This window comes from Rhincodon typus, chromosome 11 (assembly GCF_021869965.1).
Source record: "Rhincodon typus isolate 14 chromosome 11, sRhiTyp1.1, whole genome shotgun sequence".
In the NCBI taxonomy this organism is placed as follows: domain Eukaryota; kingdom Metazoa; phylum Chordata; class Chondrichthyes; order Orectolobiformes; family Rhincodontidae; genus Rhincodon; species Rhincodon typus.
In genome coordinates this window covers 38201338-38214704 of record NC_063342.1, presented here as the reverse complement: position 1 = coordinate 38214704, position 13367 = coordinate 38201338, and the positions used below count along the sequence as shown (strand labels likewise).

Genomic DNA, 13367 nt, shown 5'->3' with positions numbered 1-13367 from the left:
CTACATTCACCTTTACTGGCTCCAACCCCACCTCTTTGACCTGCCTGTCTCCTCTCCACTTATCTTCTCCTTTATCCATCTTCTATCCACCTCCCCCGCCTTTCCCTATTTATTTCAGAATCCCCTTCCCCTCCCCCATTTCTGAAGAAGGGTCTAGACCCGAAACGTCAGCTTTCCTGCTCGGCATGCTGTGTTCATCCAGCTCTACACTGGTATCTGTTATCTCAGATTCTCCAGCATCAGCAGTTCCTACTATCTCTATTAATTACCTTGCATTTGTTAACCAAAACAGCAGATTCTATCCAGGCCATGGTGTCAAAAAATAAAAAGGAAGAAACTAGAATTTTAAATTGAGAAAAGGAGGATATACTGTAAAGACAGTCTATCTATAAATTTCAAGTCACCACAGCTGGATGAAATGCATGTAAGAATACTTAAGGAAACAAAATGCAGAAACACAGAGGCACTGGCCATAATTTTTCAGTCTGCCTTAAAATTCGGGTGATGCCAGAGAACTGAAAATTGTTTAAAAAGGCTGTAAAGATTAGCCCAACAATTACAGACTAGTCAGTTCAACTTCAGTCTTAGGACAGCTCTAGAGATAATAATTTGGGTTAGAATTAAGAGTTTTACAGACAGTTATGAATTCAAGGACAGCCAGAGATTGGAGGGAAAAATTACATTTAACTTGGAGCTTTCTGAAGCGGTAATACTATTGATAAGATCATAAGAAATAGGTACAGTAGGTGTAGACCATTTGAGTCTTAATCCTGCTCCACCCTTAAGATCTGGCTAATCCAACATTCCTTGTGACCATCTTCCTGCCTTCTCCTTGTAACTATAGATTCCTCTACTAATCTAGAATCTCTCTCAGCCTTAAATATACATAAGGACTCTGCTCCCACAGCTTTGTGGCAAGGAGTGCCAAACAAACCCTCAAAGGAAATTCCTCATCACAGTCTCAATTTGGAACTGGTTTACCCTGGACAACACCCTCGGATCCTAAATTCTCCCAATAAAGGGGAAACAGCCTCTTGGTAGTTAGCCCATTAAGCCCCCCAAGAATCCTATGCATTTCAATGAGATCACTTCTCATTCTTCTAAATTCCAATGAATAGAGTCCCAACCTGTTTAACCTTTGTTCATAAGATAATCCCTCCATACCAGGGTATCATGACAGTAAGCCTTCTCAGAACTGCCTTCAAATGAAATATACACATCTAAGGAAATATATATAGGTGTGCACAAGGCATTTGACAGCTTCACAACAAGTGAGGAAAGATAGAGCTCAGAATTAAAAAGGGCCATCAGCAACACAGATACACAAGTAGCCAAGTGACAGGAAAAAGTAACAAATGGATATTTTTCAGATGGGGGAGACAGGTTTGTAGAGGCCCTCCCAGGTTTCAGAACTGGATCCTCTCGTCTAGAAATGTCATAGTGTTATAGTAACTCGGCACAGAAACCAACTCTTTGGTATCCTAAACCGATCTAGTCCCATTTGCCAGCATTTGGCCCTCTTCATCCCTCTAAATCCTTCCTATTCATGTACCCAAGCAGATGCTTTTTAAATGTTGTAATTGTACCCATCTCCACCACTTTTGGCAAGCTCGTTCCAGTCATGCACCACACTGCATGAAAAAAAATGCCTCTCAGGTCCCTTGTAAATCTTCCACCCCTACCCCTCACCTTAAACCTACACCCTCTAGTTTTGGACTCCCCTACCTAGGGAAAAATACAATGGCTATTTATCCTATACATGCCCCTTGTAATTTTATAAACCTCTCTAAGGTCACCCCTCAGCTCTTACGCTCCAGGGAAGAAAAGCCCCAGCCTATTCAGCCTCTGTCTATAAATCTTGTAGATATTTTCTGAACCCTTTCTATTTTAACATCTTTCCTATTACAGGGAGGCTAGAATTGAATACAGTATTCTAAAAATGACCTTAATGTCCTGTACAGCCACAACATAACATCCCAATTCCTATAATCAATGTACTGACCAATGAAGGCAAGAATGCATTCTTCACCATCCTGTCTACCTGTGACTCCACTTTCAAGAAACTAGGCACCTGCGCCCCCTAGATCTCTTTGTTCAGCAACAACTTTTTAAAATAGTATTTAGATTCTGGTATGCAAGGCACAATTTCAAAGCTTGCTTACAACACGAAGTTTGGAAGAATTGCAAACCTAGGACATTGTGAAGTGCGCAGATGAAGCTTGATGGAGTAGCTAGAGGTGATGCAGGTTGGTAAGCAAAACATGAAGGAAATACAAAATAAAGTATATACTCTAAAGGGTGTCCAGGAAGAGATCTGGGTGTGCACACACATATATAGATCATTAAAGGTGGCAGGTCAGTTGGAAACAGTTAAAAGCATACAGTATCAAGACTAATAGGGACAGTGCAGCAAGCAAATAATGCTGAATTATTGTAGTGTTCTGGGTATTACACTTCAGAAAGGATGTGTGTGAACATTGGTGGGTGTGAACAGATTTATAAAAATAGCTACAAGGATGAGAAGCTTCAGTTATGAGGATACATTGAAGAAGTTTGTTATAAATTTTCAAGATTATAAGTGGTCCAGACAATGTAGAGAGAGACTGTTTCCACTCAAAAGAATCAAAAACGAGGGCAAAAGCAGCAAATGTGACACTATAAAAACCTTTCAGAGTATTCAGGGTATGGAATGCACTGCCTTGAAGTTTGGGTAGAGGCATGTTCAAATAAGAGTTCAAGAGGGTGTGTGTTTCTGTTGAACTAATCATTTATGTGGCAGGATTACAAGAAAGGACAAGAGAAAGGCACAAAGTCACGAAGCTCATCCAGACAGATGTACATAATGGGCCAAATGACATCCTTCTCCATCATAATTCTGATGTCCAGAATTAGGCACCTATAGTTAATCTTGCAGTTTAAAAACAAATTTACTGGTTCATGAAACTGAACTATATTTAGCATTCACTATGTGGTGCCTGACCCCTTTTCAGTTCAGGATATCGTGAAAAGACCAATACATTATTTTGGTGAACGAGGTAGTGAACATTTACTACACAGTTAAATTCACAAACCTTTAATCCCAGTAATATAAATTTCTATATTGAATCAATTTTACTTGCTAATTCTTAATGTTTGGCATAGGCAAACCACCACACAAGCAGACTTAACATATCAATACCTGGCAACATACTAAACCACTAAAAGGCATATTCCAAAAAAAGCTCAAATTCTTGTGCCTTTCATGGTTATAAATAAATTAGTGTACAAATCATTCCACAATAATTGGTGAAGAAAGGTACTCCATGAACAGAGAATCACCATTGGTTGCTGAACAGTTTCCAGTACTCCATTGTTAGGAGTTCAAAAAAATAGCTCCTTTCAAATTTTACTTCAAGAATGTTAAACTATACACCAATTAAATGAACTTAATCGGGACTACTTCTGAACAGCACAAGATAGATTTTAATGGCTCGTACATGTTCCTGAAATGCCAAATTCCTGAACTGTAGTGCCTTGCACCTCAGCTGAATAGATTTAATAGATTTTTAAAATGCAAAGCTATTCAATTTGTTTTCTTACTATTTCTTCAGCTTTATATTCCTAATCCAATCTTTTCCCTCTATGTACTTAAAATGGGGAACAGCAGGTGGAGTGAACAAATTAAGCCATTTCTTTCTCAATTTATTGATGAAATCTTTTGCTCCAAATATATCTACACAAGACAGAGACAACAAAGTATTCGAATTTGCAATCGCAGGTGTGGAGATGAAACACAGATTTGGCAACCACTTCGCAGAACACCTACATTCTTCCGCAAACATGACTGAGCTTCAAGTTACCTGCCACTTCAACACCATGTTCCCTGGCCATCTGTCTTAGGCTTACTGCAGTGCTCCAGTGAAGCTCAGTGCAAGCTGGAACAACAGTAACTCATTTTGCACTTGGGGACACTGCAGCCTTCAGGACTCAATATTAAGTTCAATACTTTAGGACCTGAGCACCCTCTCCCACATCCTTAGCCCAACTCCCACACCTCATCACTTGGGCTGCTACAACAACCAAACCATTGTTAGCTAACAGCCCCTATTAGCAGCCATTGATTCTCCCAGGCTGACCATTACCCATTCCTTTGCCTAACTACTGTTCTCTCTCTGGGTTCCATCTCCACCTATCGTTTACTCCTTCCCCACCTTGAGCATATATACCAGCCTCTTCCTAGCTACAATCAATGAGTTCTGAAGGAACACTGAACCCAAACTTTAACTGCTTTCTCTCCAGATGCTGCCAGACCTGGAGTTTCTCCAATTTGTTTTTCTTGGATTTCCAGCATCTATAATTATTTTTCCCTCATTTGATGCTTCAACAACCACTCAGACACGCTACAGACATCCTCCCTCACAAGAGGTCCAAAAACACCAGGTACACAAACAACTCAATGTTTTAATAGAGAAGAGCACACCCAAACTGCAAAATGGTCAAAGAGCCGGAGAACTAAACAATTATTTGGAGAAAAATTGCATCAGAGCACTTGCTATGAATTTGGAAGGTGGTTTAAATTGGGCCAGAAAACTAATGATTGTATTCATGTTGTTTGCTGGCCACCAGATTACTGATACAGTTAGTATTGTAGCCTCCAGCATTGCCAGGGTAGGCTGATTTCCAAGAAAAAAACTGCACAGACTTTACCAAGCATTAGAACACACTTTATGCAGTAGCTATTTAAAGAAACAGACCATAGCACATCTGAAACAAATTTTAAAACCATTAGTCTTTCTTTGTGTGCAGGTCACAATTTCAAAATATGCAGTTGATTAAAAATAAAACACTGAACATGAGAAGAATTGTGATATTTCAACAGAACATAGGCTATTGAATAGGCATACATAATATGATAAATTTTGGTAGGAACCTTTATAGGCCAATCTGAGCTCAGCTGCAGTGTTGTACCCAACTTGGAAATAAACTTTAGGAGTGATGTGATTTTGTTTTTGAAAGGGGTACACAAGATCTTTCCAAGAATGTAAGCAGCAATTGAGTGACTCCTATTACATGGATAACTTAGAGAAGCTGCAGTTATTTTTCTAAGAAATCAGGGGCTAGGAATCTTGCAGCAATATCTTCCAATTCCCCAAAGCTTGTTCACAATCTACATGTCAAGTCAGGCGTGTGGATGAATACTCCACATTTGCCTGGATAAGTGCAGCCCCAAAGCACTTAAGAGGCTTGACACCAGCCAGGACAAAACAGCCCACTTGATTGTCCACAGATACTCAGTCCCTTCACCACAAAGTCAGTACAGGTTGCTACTATCTACAAGATGCACTGCAGAAGTTCACCAAGGATCCTTAAACCCACGACTACTTCCACCCAGCAGGACAAGGGCAGCAGATAAAGGGAACATCACTTGCAAGTTCCTCTCCAAGCAATTCACCATTCAGATTTAGAAATTTATATTTGTTCCTTCAGTGTCATCAGGTCAAAATCCTGGAAGTTCCACCTAATTACATTGTGAATCTGCCTATACGAATTGGACTGTAGTGATTCAAGGCAACAGCTCATCATCCTCAGTGTCAACTAAGATGGACAAGAAGTGTTGGCCCAGCCAACAACACCCATGTCTCAAAAGGAATTTATAAAGTGGTTGAAGAGGCCGAACAGACAACTAGACAGGTCTTCACGATATGCCTAGATAGCAGAATAGGGAGAAATTGTTCTCACGTTCAAAGGCTCAAGAGCAAGAGGTTATGAATTTATGGTGATTGCTTAAAATGAGAAAACTTCTCCCTTCCCACCACATCCCTGGCCCAAAGATCAGTAAAAATATTTATTGCAAAATAAATATTGGCTAACACCAGAATGCTGCCAGAGATTAATATTTTTTAATACAACACAGTAATAGGTTAAGAGGCATACATTCTGCGGTTAAGTTGACAAAAACTGAACAAAACTCAACAGTGACACCATATGGTTGATTGTCAAACTACATGCTTAAATTCACCCGGTGAGTAAATGAAGGAATAGATTAGTTTCTTGGAGGTTTTTACTTCAAGTTTAGAATTTAAAATCAACCTGTCTGGACACTGCTGCAGCGACTTGAACTTGGATATTCTGCTCAAAAGGTGTAAACTTAATACCACCTCCTCCTTCCAGGAAGTAATTAACCGTTCTACTGAATTTAGTTAACCATTCTTGAATTAGTGACCATTTCAACAGTTTGCATGCATTCTGGAACAATGCACCGAGGTAGTACTACATTGCTGGCATCACTGTTCTTGCGTCTATGAAAACTTAGAGCCCAACTATGATTCAGCCAAACATTCGTGCACCCATTATACAATCTAAACAGGCCACCCTTTGGCCAAGTTGTAATCAAGCTCTTAAACAACACCACACGTCCAATTGTATATACCCATCACTATCATTCACAATTTTACTGTCATAAAATGGCCAACATGTCTGCGATTCAAATACAATTATTTTAATTGCTTGGCTATAGAATTCTGTTGCTACTAGGCTTTGATATTTCAATTTGTTGTAGAAAGTATAACATTGTTCCTCAAAAAAGGTATGAAAGGTGCAGTTTAGGATGCGGTGTAGGCTGAAGAACAATTTCCTTGTCAGCAAGCTCAGAGATCCATTCTATTTGTGATAACTGAAATGCTCAGAAAGTAATTTTATGATTCCTCTAAGGAAGTGAAAAATCCAAATGCAAGCTAAAAAACAAGGAAACTATGCAGTCTGTCAATAAGAAACTAGCTATTGTTAATTACAAACAGCATGTTTTTGCCAAAGCTTCTCAGTAGTCATGTAAAGTTCAAGACAAAACTTGACAGGTTTCTTTTTTCAGAATGATTCTTCCCCCGCCATTATACATTATATTTGACCCATTCAATTATGAAAACTTGATATCCTCCCAAAACTTTCATTCCTACCCACCTTTATTCCTTCAGCAATGTTTGCCACAATACATGCAGTCCCTTCATCCAAGACATCAACAAATCATGAATAGTTGCTAACCTAGCAGTGATCCCTGCGATATTCCACTAGTCTCAATCTTAAAGTGATCTGTTCATCCCAACAATTTCCTGTTAATTAGCCAGTCCTCTATCCATGTTAACATTGCATTCCCAACATCAAATTTTATCTTGTACAGTAGCTTATCACCTTATTAAAACACCTTTTGGAAAGTATATTACATCTACTAAGCACTGCTTTTAATCTCGCACTAAATAGAGATAATTAACAAGAAATAGCAAAAGGGAAAAAGGTAATTTATGCTGAGAAAAGAGTGGGCTGATTAGTTGGCAAGTGGTTGATACAGACGTTGCCACCAAGAATGCAACAGTAAAATGTCGACTGAATTAACTGACAAGTTTTGTTTAAATTTTAAACCAGGCAAGTTGATTGGTCATGACAATGTCTTGAAAAGATCCAGAGAAAGTCATTTATTTTATTCAGTTGAAACAGACAGAATGTATCCATGTTCCTTCTGTCTGCAAAGGACAAGGCCTCATGTATTAACTTATGTAGCTTCCAGTGCACTATAACCAATTCCGACTGACAACCCTAAATTAATTGGAGAAAGGCCAATTTTGATAGTATTAGGCAAGAACTTGCAAAAGTTGATTGGGGGCATATGTTTGCAGGTAAAACTGACAGCTGGAAAATGGGAAGCCTTCAAAAATTAGATAACCGAAGTCGAGGGACAGTATGTTCCTGTTAGGGTGAAGGGCAAGGCTGGTAGGTGTAGGGAATGCTGGATGACTAAAGAAATTGAGGTTTTGGTCAAGAAAAAGAAGGAAGCATATGTCGGATATGGACATAAGAGATTGAATGAATCTTAGAAGAGTACAAAAGCAGTAGGAGTACACTTAAGTAGTAAATCAGGATGAAAGGGCACGAGATAGCCTTAGCAAATTGGGTTAGGGAGAATCCAAAGGGATTTTATAAATACATTAGGGATAAAAGGGTAACTAGGGAGGGAATAGGGCCCCTTAAAGATCAGCAAGGCCACCTATGTATGCAGGAGATGGGGGGACATACTAAACGGGTATTTTGCATCAGTGTTTACTGTGGAAAAGAACAGGGAAAATATAGAACGTGGGGAAATAGATAGCAACATCTTAAAATGTTCATATTACAGAGGTGGTGGTGCTGGATATCTTAAAACACAAAGGTGGATAAATCCCGGACACCTGATCAGACGTACCCTAGAGCTCTGTGGCAAGCTGAGGAAGTCATTGCTGGCCCCCTTGCTGAGATATTTGTATCATCTATATCCACAGGGGAGCTGCTGGAAGACTGGAGGTTGGCTAACGTGATTACTATTTAAGAAAGGTGATACGGAAAAGCCAGGGAACTATACACCAGTAAGCCTGACATCAGTGGTGGGCAAGTTGTTGGGAGGGAATCCTGAGGGACAGGATTTACATGTATTCGGAAAGACAAGGACTGATTAGGGTTAGTCAACGTAGCTTTGTGCCTCACTAACTTGATTGAGTTTTTTGAAATAACAAAGAGGATTGATGAGGGCAGAGTGGTGGACATGATCTATACAGACCTCAGTAAGGCATTCGACAAGGTTCCCCATGGTAGACTGGTCAGCAGGGTTAGATCACACAGAATACAGGGAGAACTAGCCATTTAGATATAGAACTGGCTCGAAGGTAGAAGACAAAGGGTGGCAGTGGATGGTTGCTTTACAGACTGAAGGCCTGTGACCCGTGGTGCGCTACAAGGATCAAGGCTGAGTCTACTGCCTTTCGGCATTTATATAAATGTTTTGGATGTGAACATAGGAGGTGGTTAATAAGTTTGCAGATGACACCAAAATCGGAGAAGTAATAGACAGCGAAGATGGTTACCTCAGTACAGAAGGATCTTGATCAGATGGGCCAACAGGCTGAGGAGTGACAGATGGAGTTTAATTTAGACAAATGTGAGGTGCTGCGTTTAGAAAAGGCAAATCAGGGCAGGACCAATACACTTAATCATAAGGTCCTAGGGAGTGTTGCTGAACAAAGACCTTGGATCGAAGGTTCATAGTTCCTAGAAAATGGAGTCGCAGGTAAATAGGACAACAAAGGCAGCATTTGGTAGGCTTGCCTTTATTGGACAACGTATTGAGTATAGGAGTTGGGAGGGCACTGTTGCAGCTGCACAGGACATTGCTTAGGCCACTTTTGGAATATTGCGTGCAATTCTGGTCTCCCTGCTATAAGAAGGATGTTATGAAACTTGAAAGGGTTCAGAAAAGATTTACAACGATGTTACCAGGACTGGAGGGTTTAACCTAAAGAGAGGCTAAACAGGCTGGGGTTACTTTCCCAGGTGTACTGATGGCTGAGGGGTGACCTTATAGAGGTTTATAAAACATGAGGGGCATTGATAGGGTAAATAGACAAGTCTTCTCCATGGGGTGGGGGAGTCAAAAACTAGAGGACACAGGGGTAAGATTTAATAAGGACGTGGGGGCAACATTTTTAAGCAGACAGGTGCATATGTGGAATGAGCTGCCAAAGAAAGTAGTGGAGGCTGGTACAATTACAACATTTAAAAGGCATGTGGACGAGTGTATGAATAGGAAACGCTGGCAAATGGGACTAGATTTATTTAGGATAACTGGTTGGCATGGACGAGTTGGACCAAAAGGTTTGTTTCAGTGCTGTACATTTGTGCAATTTTATGACTGTATGGTTGTCAGCATAATTGTGCACTAATTTAGCAAGTACTGTAAGACAATCACATTTAATTTGGATGTTTGTCAGTTTTGCAAGTGCAAACTGGTAGAGTATGGTCAGTAGTTTGCTTGCTATAAACAGCAAAAATGACAGACTTTTTGATACAATCTTGCCATTCATTGGCATGCCTGGCTTACATACCTGGTATCTCACCAGCAAAATTCACACCACTTGTACTACACAAGCAAAATGTCTTTTTGGCTTCAAAGCAACATCCTGCTCGTGGAAAACACCACTTCCAGTTAGAATTACAATAGTGAATCTCCAACCTGATGGGACTTTTCCAGAACATAGGGAATTTCAGAAGACTACATAACACATCCACAATTTCTGCAGCCAATCTTTCTAGCCACAGCACGCAGGCCACCAGACAGTGGTCTTAGTAGCCCCAAGTTGCATTGGCATTCTCTTAACTTCTTTCTGTAGTGTCCAATTCAAGTTCCTTCCTCCATTTTGTCGATTTTTAGCAATTCTTAGGATGGACTGTGTGTCTTCTGTGAAGACACAGTATTCAAAGCTTGTGCCATGTGCATTTGAATCATGCTTACCAGAGCAATTTACCTAAACTTACCGCCACAGGACTTAAAAATGGAGTTGTCTTGCTGACTGGAGTCATTGTAAGCCTCCAAGAAATTCCTTAAACTGGTCACAAAGCTTTCGTAGGACTTTGGGTTTGACACACTAAAGGAGATTTCGGTTTTTGCTGAATATGGTGTATGTGATAATCCTAAGGAAATGAATGTAAAAGTTTGAAAATTAAATAAGTTATACATGTATTTTTGCTGATTTAAATAGTAACATTTGAGATTAGTTACTGTATTCAGTAAATCAACATCTTTGTATCTTAATGAAATTGTCATGCAAATACTGAACTGACAAAATGATTTAATATGACCCCTCAAAAAAAAACATCCAATATTAGGAACATCCTAGCCCACAATCAGCTGGTTTCCTGACAAAGTAGTAATAACTGTTGCAAATTGTTTATTTTGCTTATAATGAATTAGTGAACCAGTTCACTCCAATTCACTATGCAGTATCCTGTCCTTGGATTCATGGAGAGGTATTACATGGTATTAGGTGACTCCCTACCCAAGGTTTGTACATAACTTATTTGCATGCTACAGAGTACAACTCTTCTTGTGTATTTCAAGTAAAAAAAAATACCTTACAAAAGCAGGTTAATGTAATGAAGCTTAAATAACATAGGCATAATCTATATTGCATTGCATTTCACAATTAAATCTAAACTATAAATAGTTTAGAAGTAAAGCTCTACATGTGGCCTTTGATATAACCAGAATATACAACATTCTGACATGATTGAGCTAAACTGTACTTTGTATGCAAATATTGGTATGTCTGAATTTGAATTAATTCCTTCTAAAAGGAAGATTTATTATTCAATCTATCCCTTGTAATGTTTTTAACGTTAAGAAAATAGTTTATCAAAACTAAACTGCATGGAAGAGTGCGTGGGAGGTTACCCTGTGCATGCTGAAACGACCTTCAGTTGCCTGCAGCATAGTGGTAGTATGACACGCAGGCTTTTCCATTGCGCCTCGTTCGGGCGAGTGGATAACAACAAATCGACTAGCACTGAGCGTGAAATAATTTACGCCATGAAAGGCAAATGACATTTCCCCAACAGTTATCGGCACACCCTTGTTCCGTATGCTTAAAAATGCAAAACCATTATACCTGGAGGTGCAACTCTGTCCTGATATTTCGGTTCGAAATCACTAAGAGTGAGCAGCAACACTTGAATTGTTCCGATGAAGATCCCAGCAAGGCACCCATAAAAGATCAAGTAGAACAAGAATATCTTGACTATAGGATAAAGAGAACATAATTAGATATTACTGGTTTTCTTTAAATCGAACACCAGTAACTGTTCCGATTTTGTATTTCAAATATCTTCATCGTGACATTGTTTGCCTCAGACTGTTTCATTATTACTATAATCTGGCCATAACGTGGTGCAATTGGAAACCTTTCAGCAGAAAAGGATGTACTGGGAAGGGATATGACTCAGAATGGGAGGAGTGCTGTTCTAGCAATGGGCTATGCTGATAAGATGTCCTCCAGACTTTTCAATCAGCTAGGCTCAGTTGACACTTGAAGCAACGTCCTTCGGAAAATTTTCACCCGATGACGAGAAGGGAGTGTTCAGTCAGACTGAAAAGGAGACGACGTTGGGCCAATAATTTATTGGCAATGAACTTACATACTTGTGATAGGGTTGTGTAATGTTTATTGGTGTGGGGAAGGTTGAAAATCGATGTAAAAGCTCGGTTTATGAAATAAACACTCAAATGAGCCCTGCTTTAGAAATTGGTGACTCCGCAAATCATGAGCGGTATTTTGTTGGCCTGTAACAAAAGCTCCTGAGATCGCACCTAAGTTTATGTTTTAAAAAACCCTAAACTACCAAATGTACTTGATCATGAACCTGGATGATCAGTATTCCTAATGAGGGACAAGATTACACAGGTGAAGGTGAAATGATTTGTGTACACAGGGATGTCTGGGTACACAAGATAACCTGCGGTTGCTAAGAGACGCAAAAACTCGGACCATTTTCCTTGCCATTTACTTCCTTTTCCAACCCCCACGCCAACCTTCAAACCGGTCTTATTTATTCGTTCAGTACAAGGGAATTCCCTGGATCCGAACAATTAACAACGTTTGCTTTAAGGTTTCAGACATAACCAAGCGATCTAAACGGGGTAGAATGTGGAGCAGCTCGGCGGCGTGCTGCAAAACGCACCACCTTGAATAACCTTGGACTGCGGAAATTGTGCCTTCAAACTTCTGGTTTCCCCACACCCATGCTTTCTCTCTACCTCTCCTCACAATCACATGTCAACCCCAAAACTGAAGCAAAGATCACCAGACATTATAACATAAAATCTTGCGAAAAGTTCTGTACCACTCTCCGTGGAAAATAAATGCCCAGTCACGCACGAAGGCAACGTCCTTCACATTGACTTCTATTTTTTCAAACACACACACACACACACACACCGAATCACGCACATCACATGAAGGCGGAAGCCGGTGCCATTTACCCGCTCGCTTTCTGGCACTCAGACGCGCACCATTTTATAATCAATCTTTTGTTACAAGACATTTCATTTAAAAAAAAGATAATTCCGAGTCGTCCACGCGCTTTAAAAAAAAACAAACAGCGAAGAAAAATTTCCACATTATCCTCTCGGAACAATTCCGCAATGCTCAACGCCGACCACGAACAGATCAAAAGTGGAAGGGGGGGGGGGGAATGGAAAAAAAAGGACCCATTACTTTCCCCTTATAAATAAAAGGGAAGGGGGGGGGGGGGGTGGTTAAAGACAACTATCTCATTAACTTACACCAACTGCTACCGGTTCTGCCTAGAAACTGTTTTTTCTCAGAATCCCAGAGGAATTTCTTCCAGTCTCCTTCGGCCTCCTTGGTCTTTGCCCGTGCCATGTTGTCTTGAGGAGTGGGGGGTTGTCGAAGAGTTGCTGAAACTTGGCCTCCCTTGAAGCAGATCCTCGCTTGCTGAAGCGGCGCGCGCCCTCCCTGCCGTTACTCTTCAAAAACCAAAGGACGGTTGAAAGCCGCTTACCCCTCGAGGCGTCC

The 13367-nt window shown here is 40.2% G+C and overlaps 1 protein-coding gene across 1 annotated transcript in view; it reads right to left on the bottom strand.

Annotated features, from left to right (window-relative positions):
- Positions 1-13367, bottom strand: part of LOC109932517 (sodium/potassium-transporting ATPase subunit beta-1) — a 23147-nt gene extending 9780 nt beyond the window's left edge. Inside the window, exons 1-3 of the mRNA XM_020531670.2 lie at positions 13115-13367; positions 11442-11570; positions 10312-10467 (exon numbers count right to left, since the gene is read on the bottom strand). Coding sequence (XP_020387259.1) covers positions 10312-10467; positions 11442-11570; positions 13115-13214 — 385 coding nt within the window. The 5' untranslated portion in view covers positions 13215-13367. The remainder of the gene's footprint in view (positions 1-10311; positions 10468-11441; positions 11571-13114) is intronic.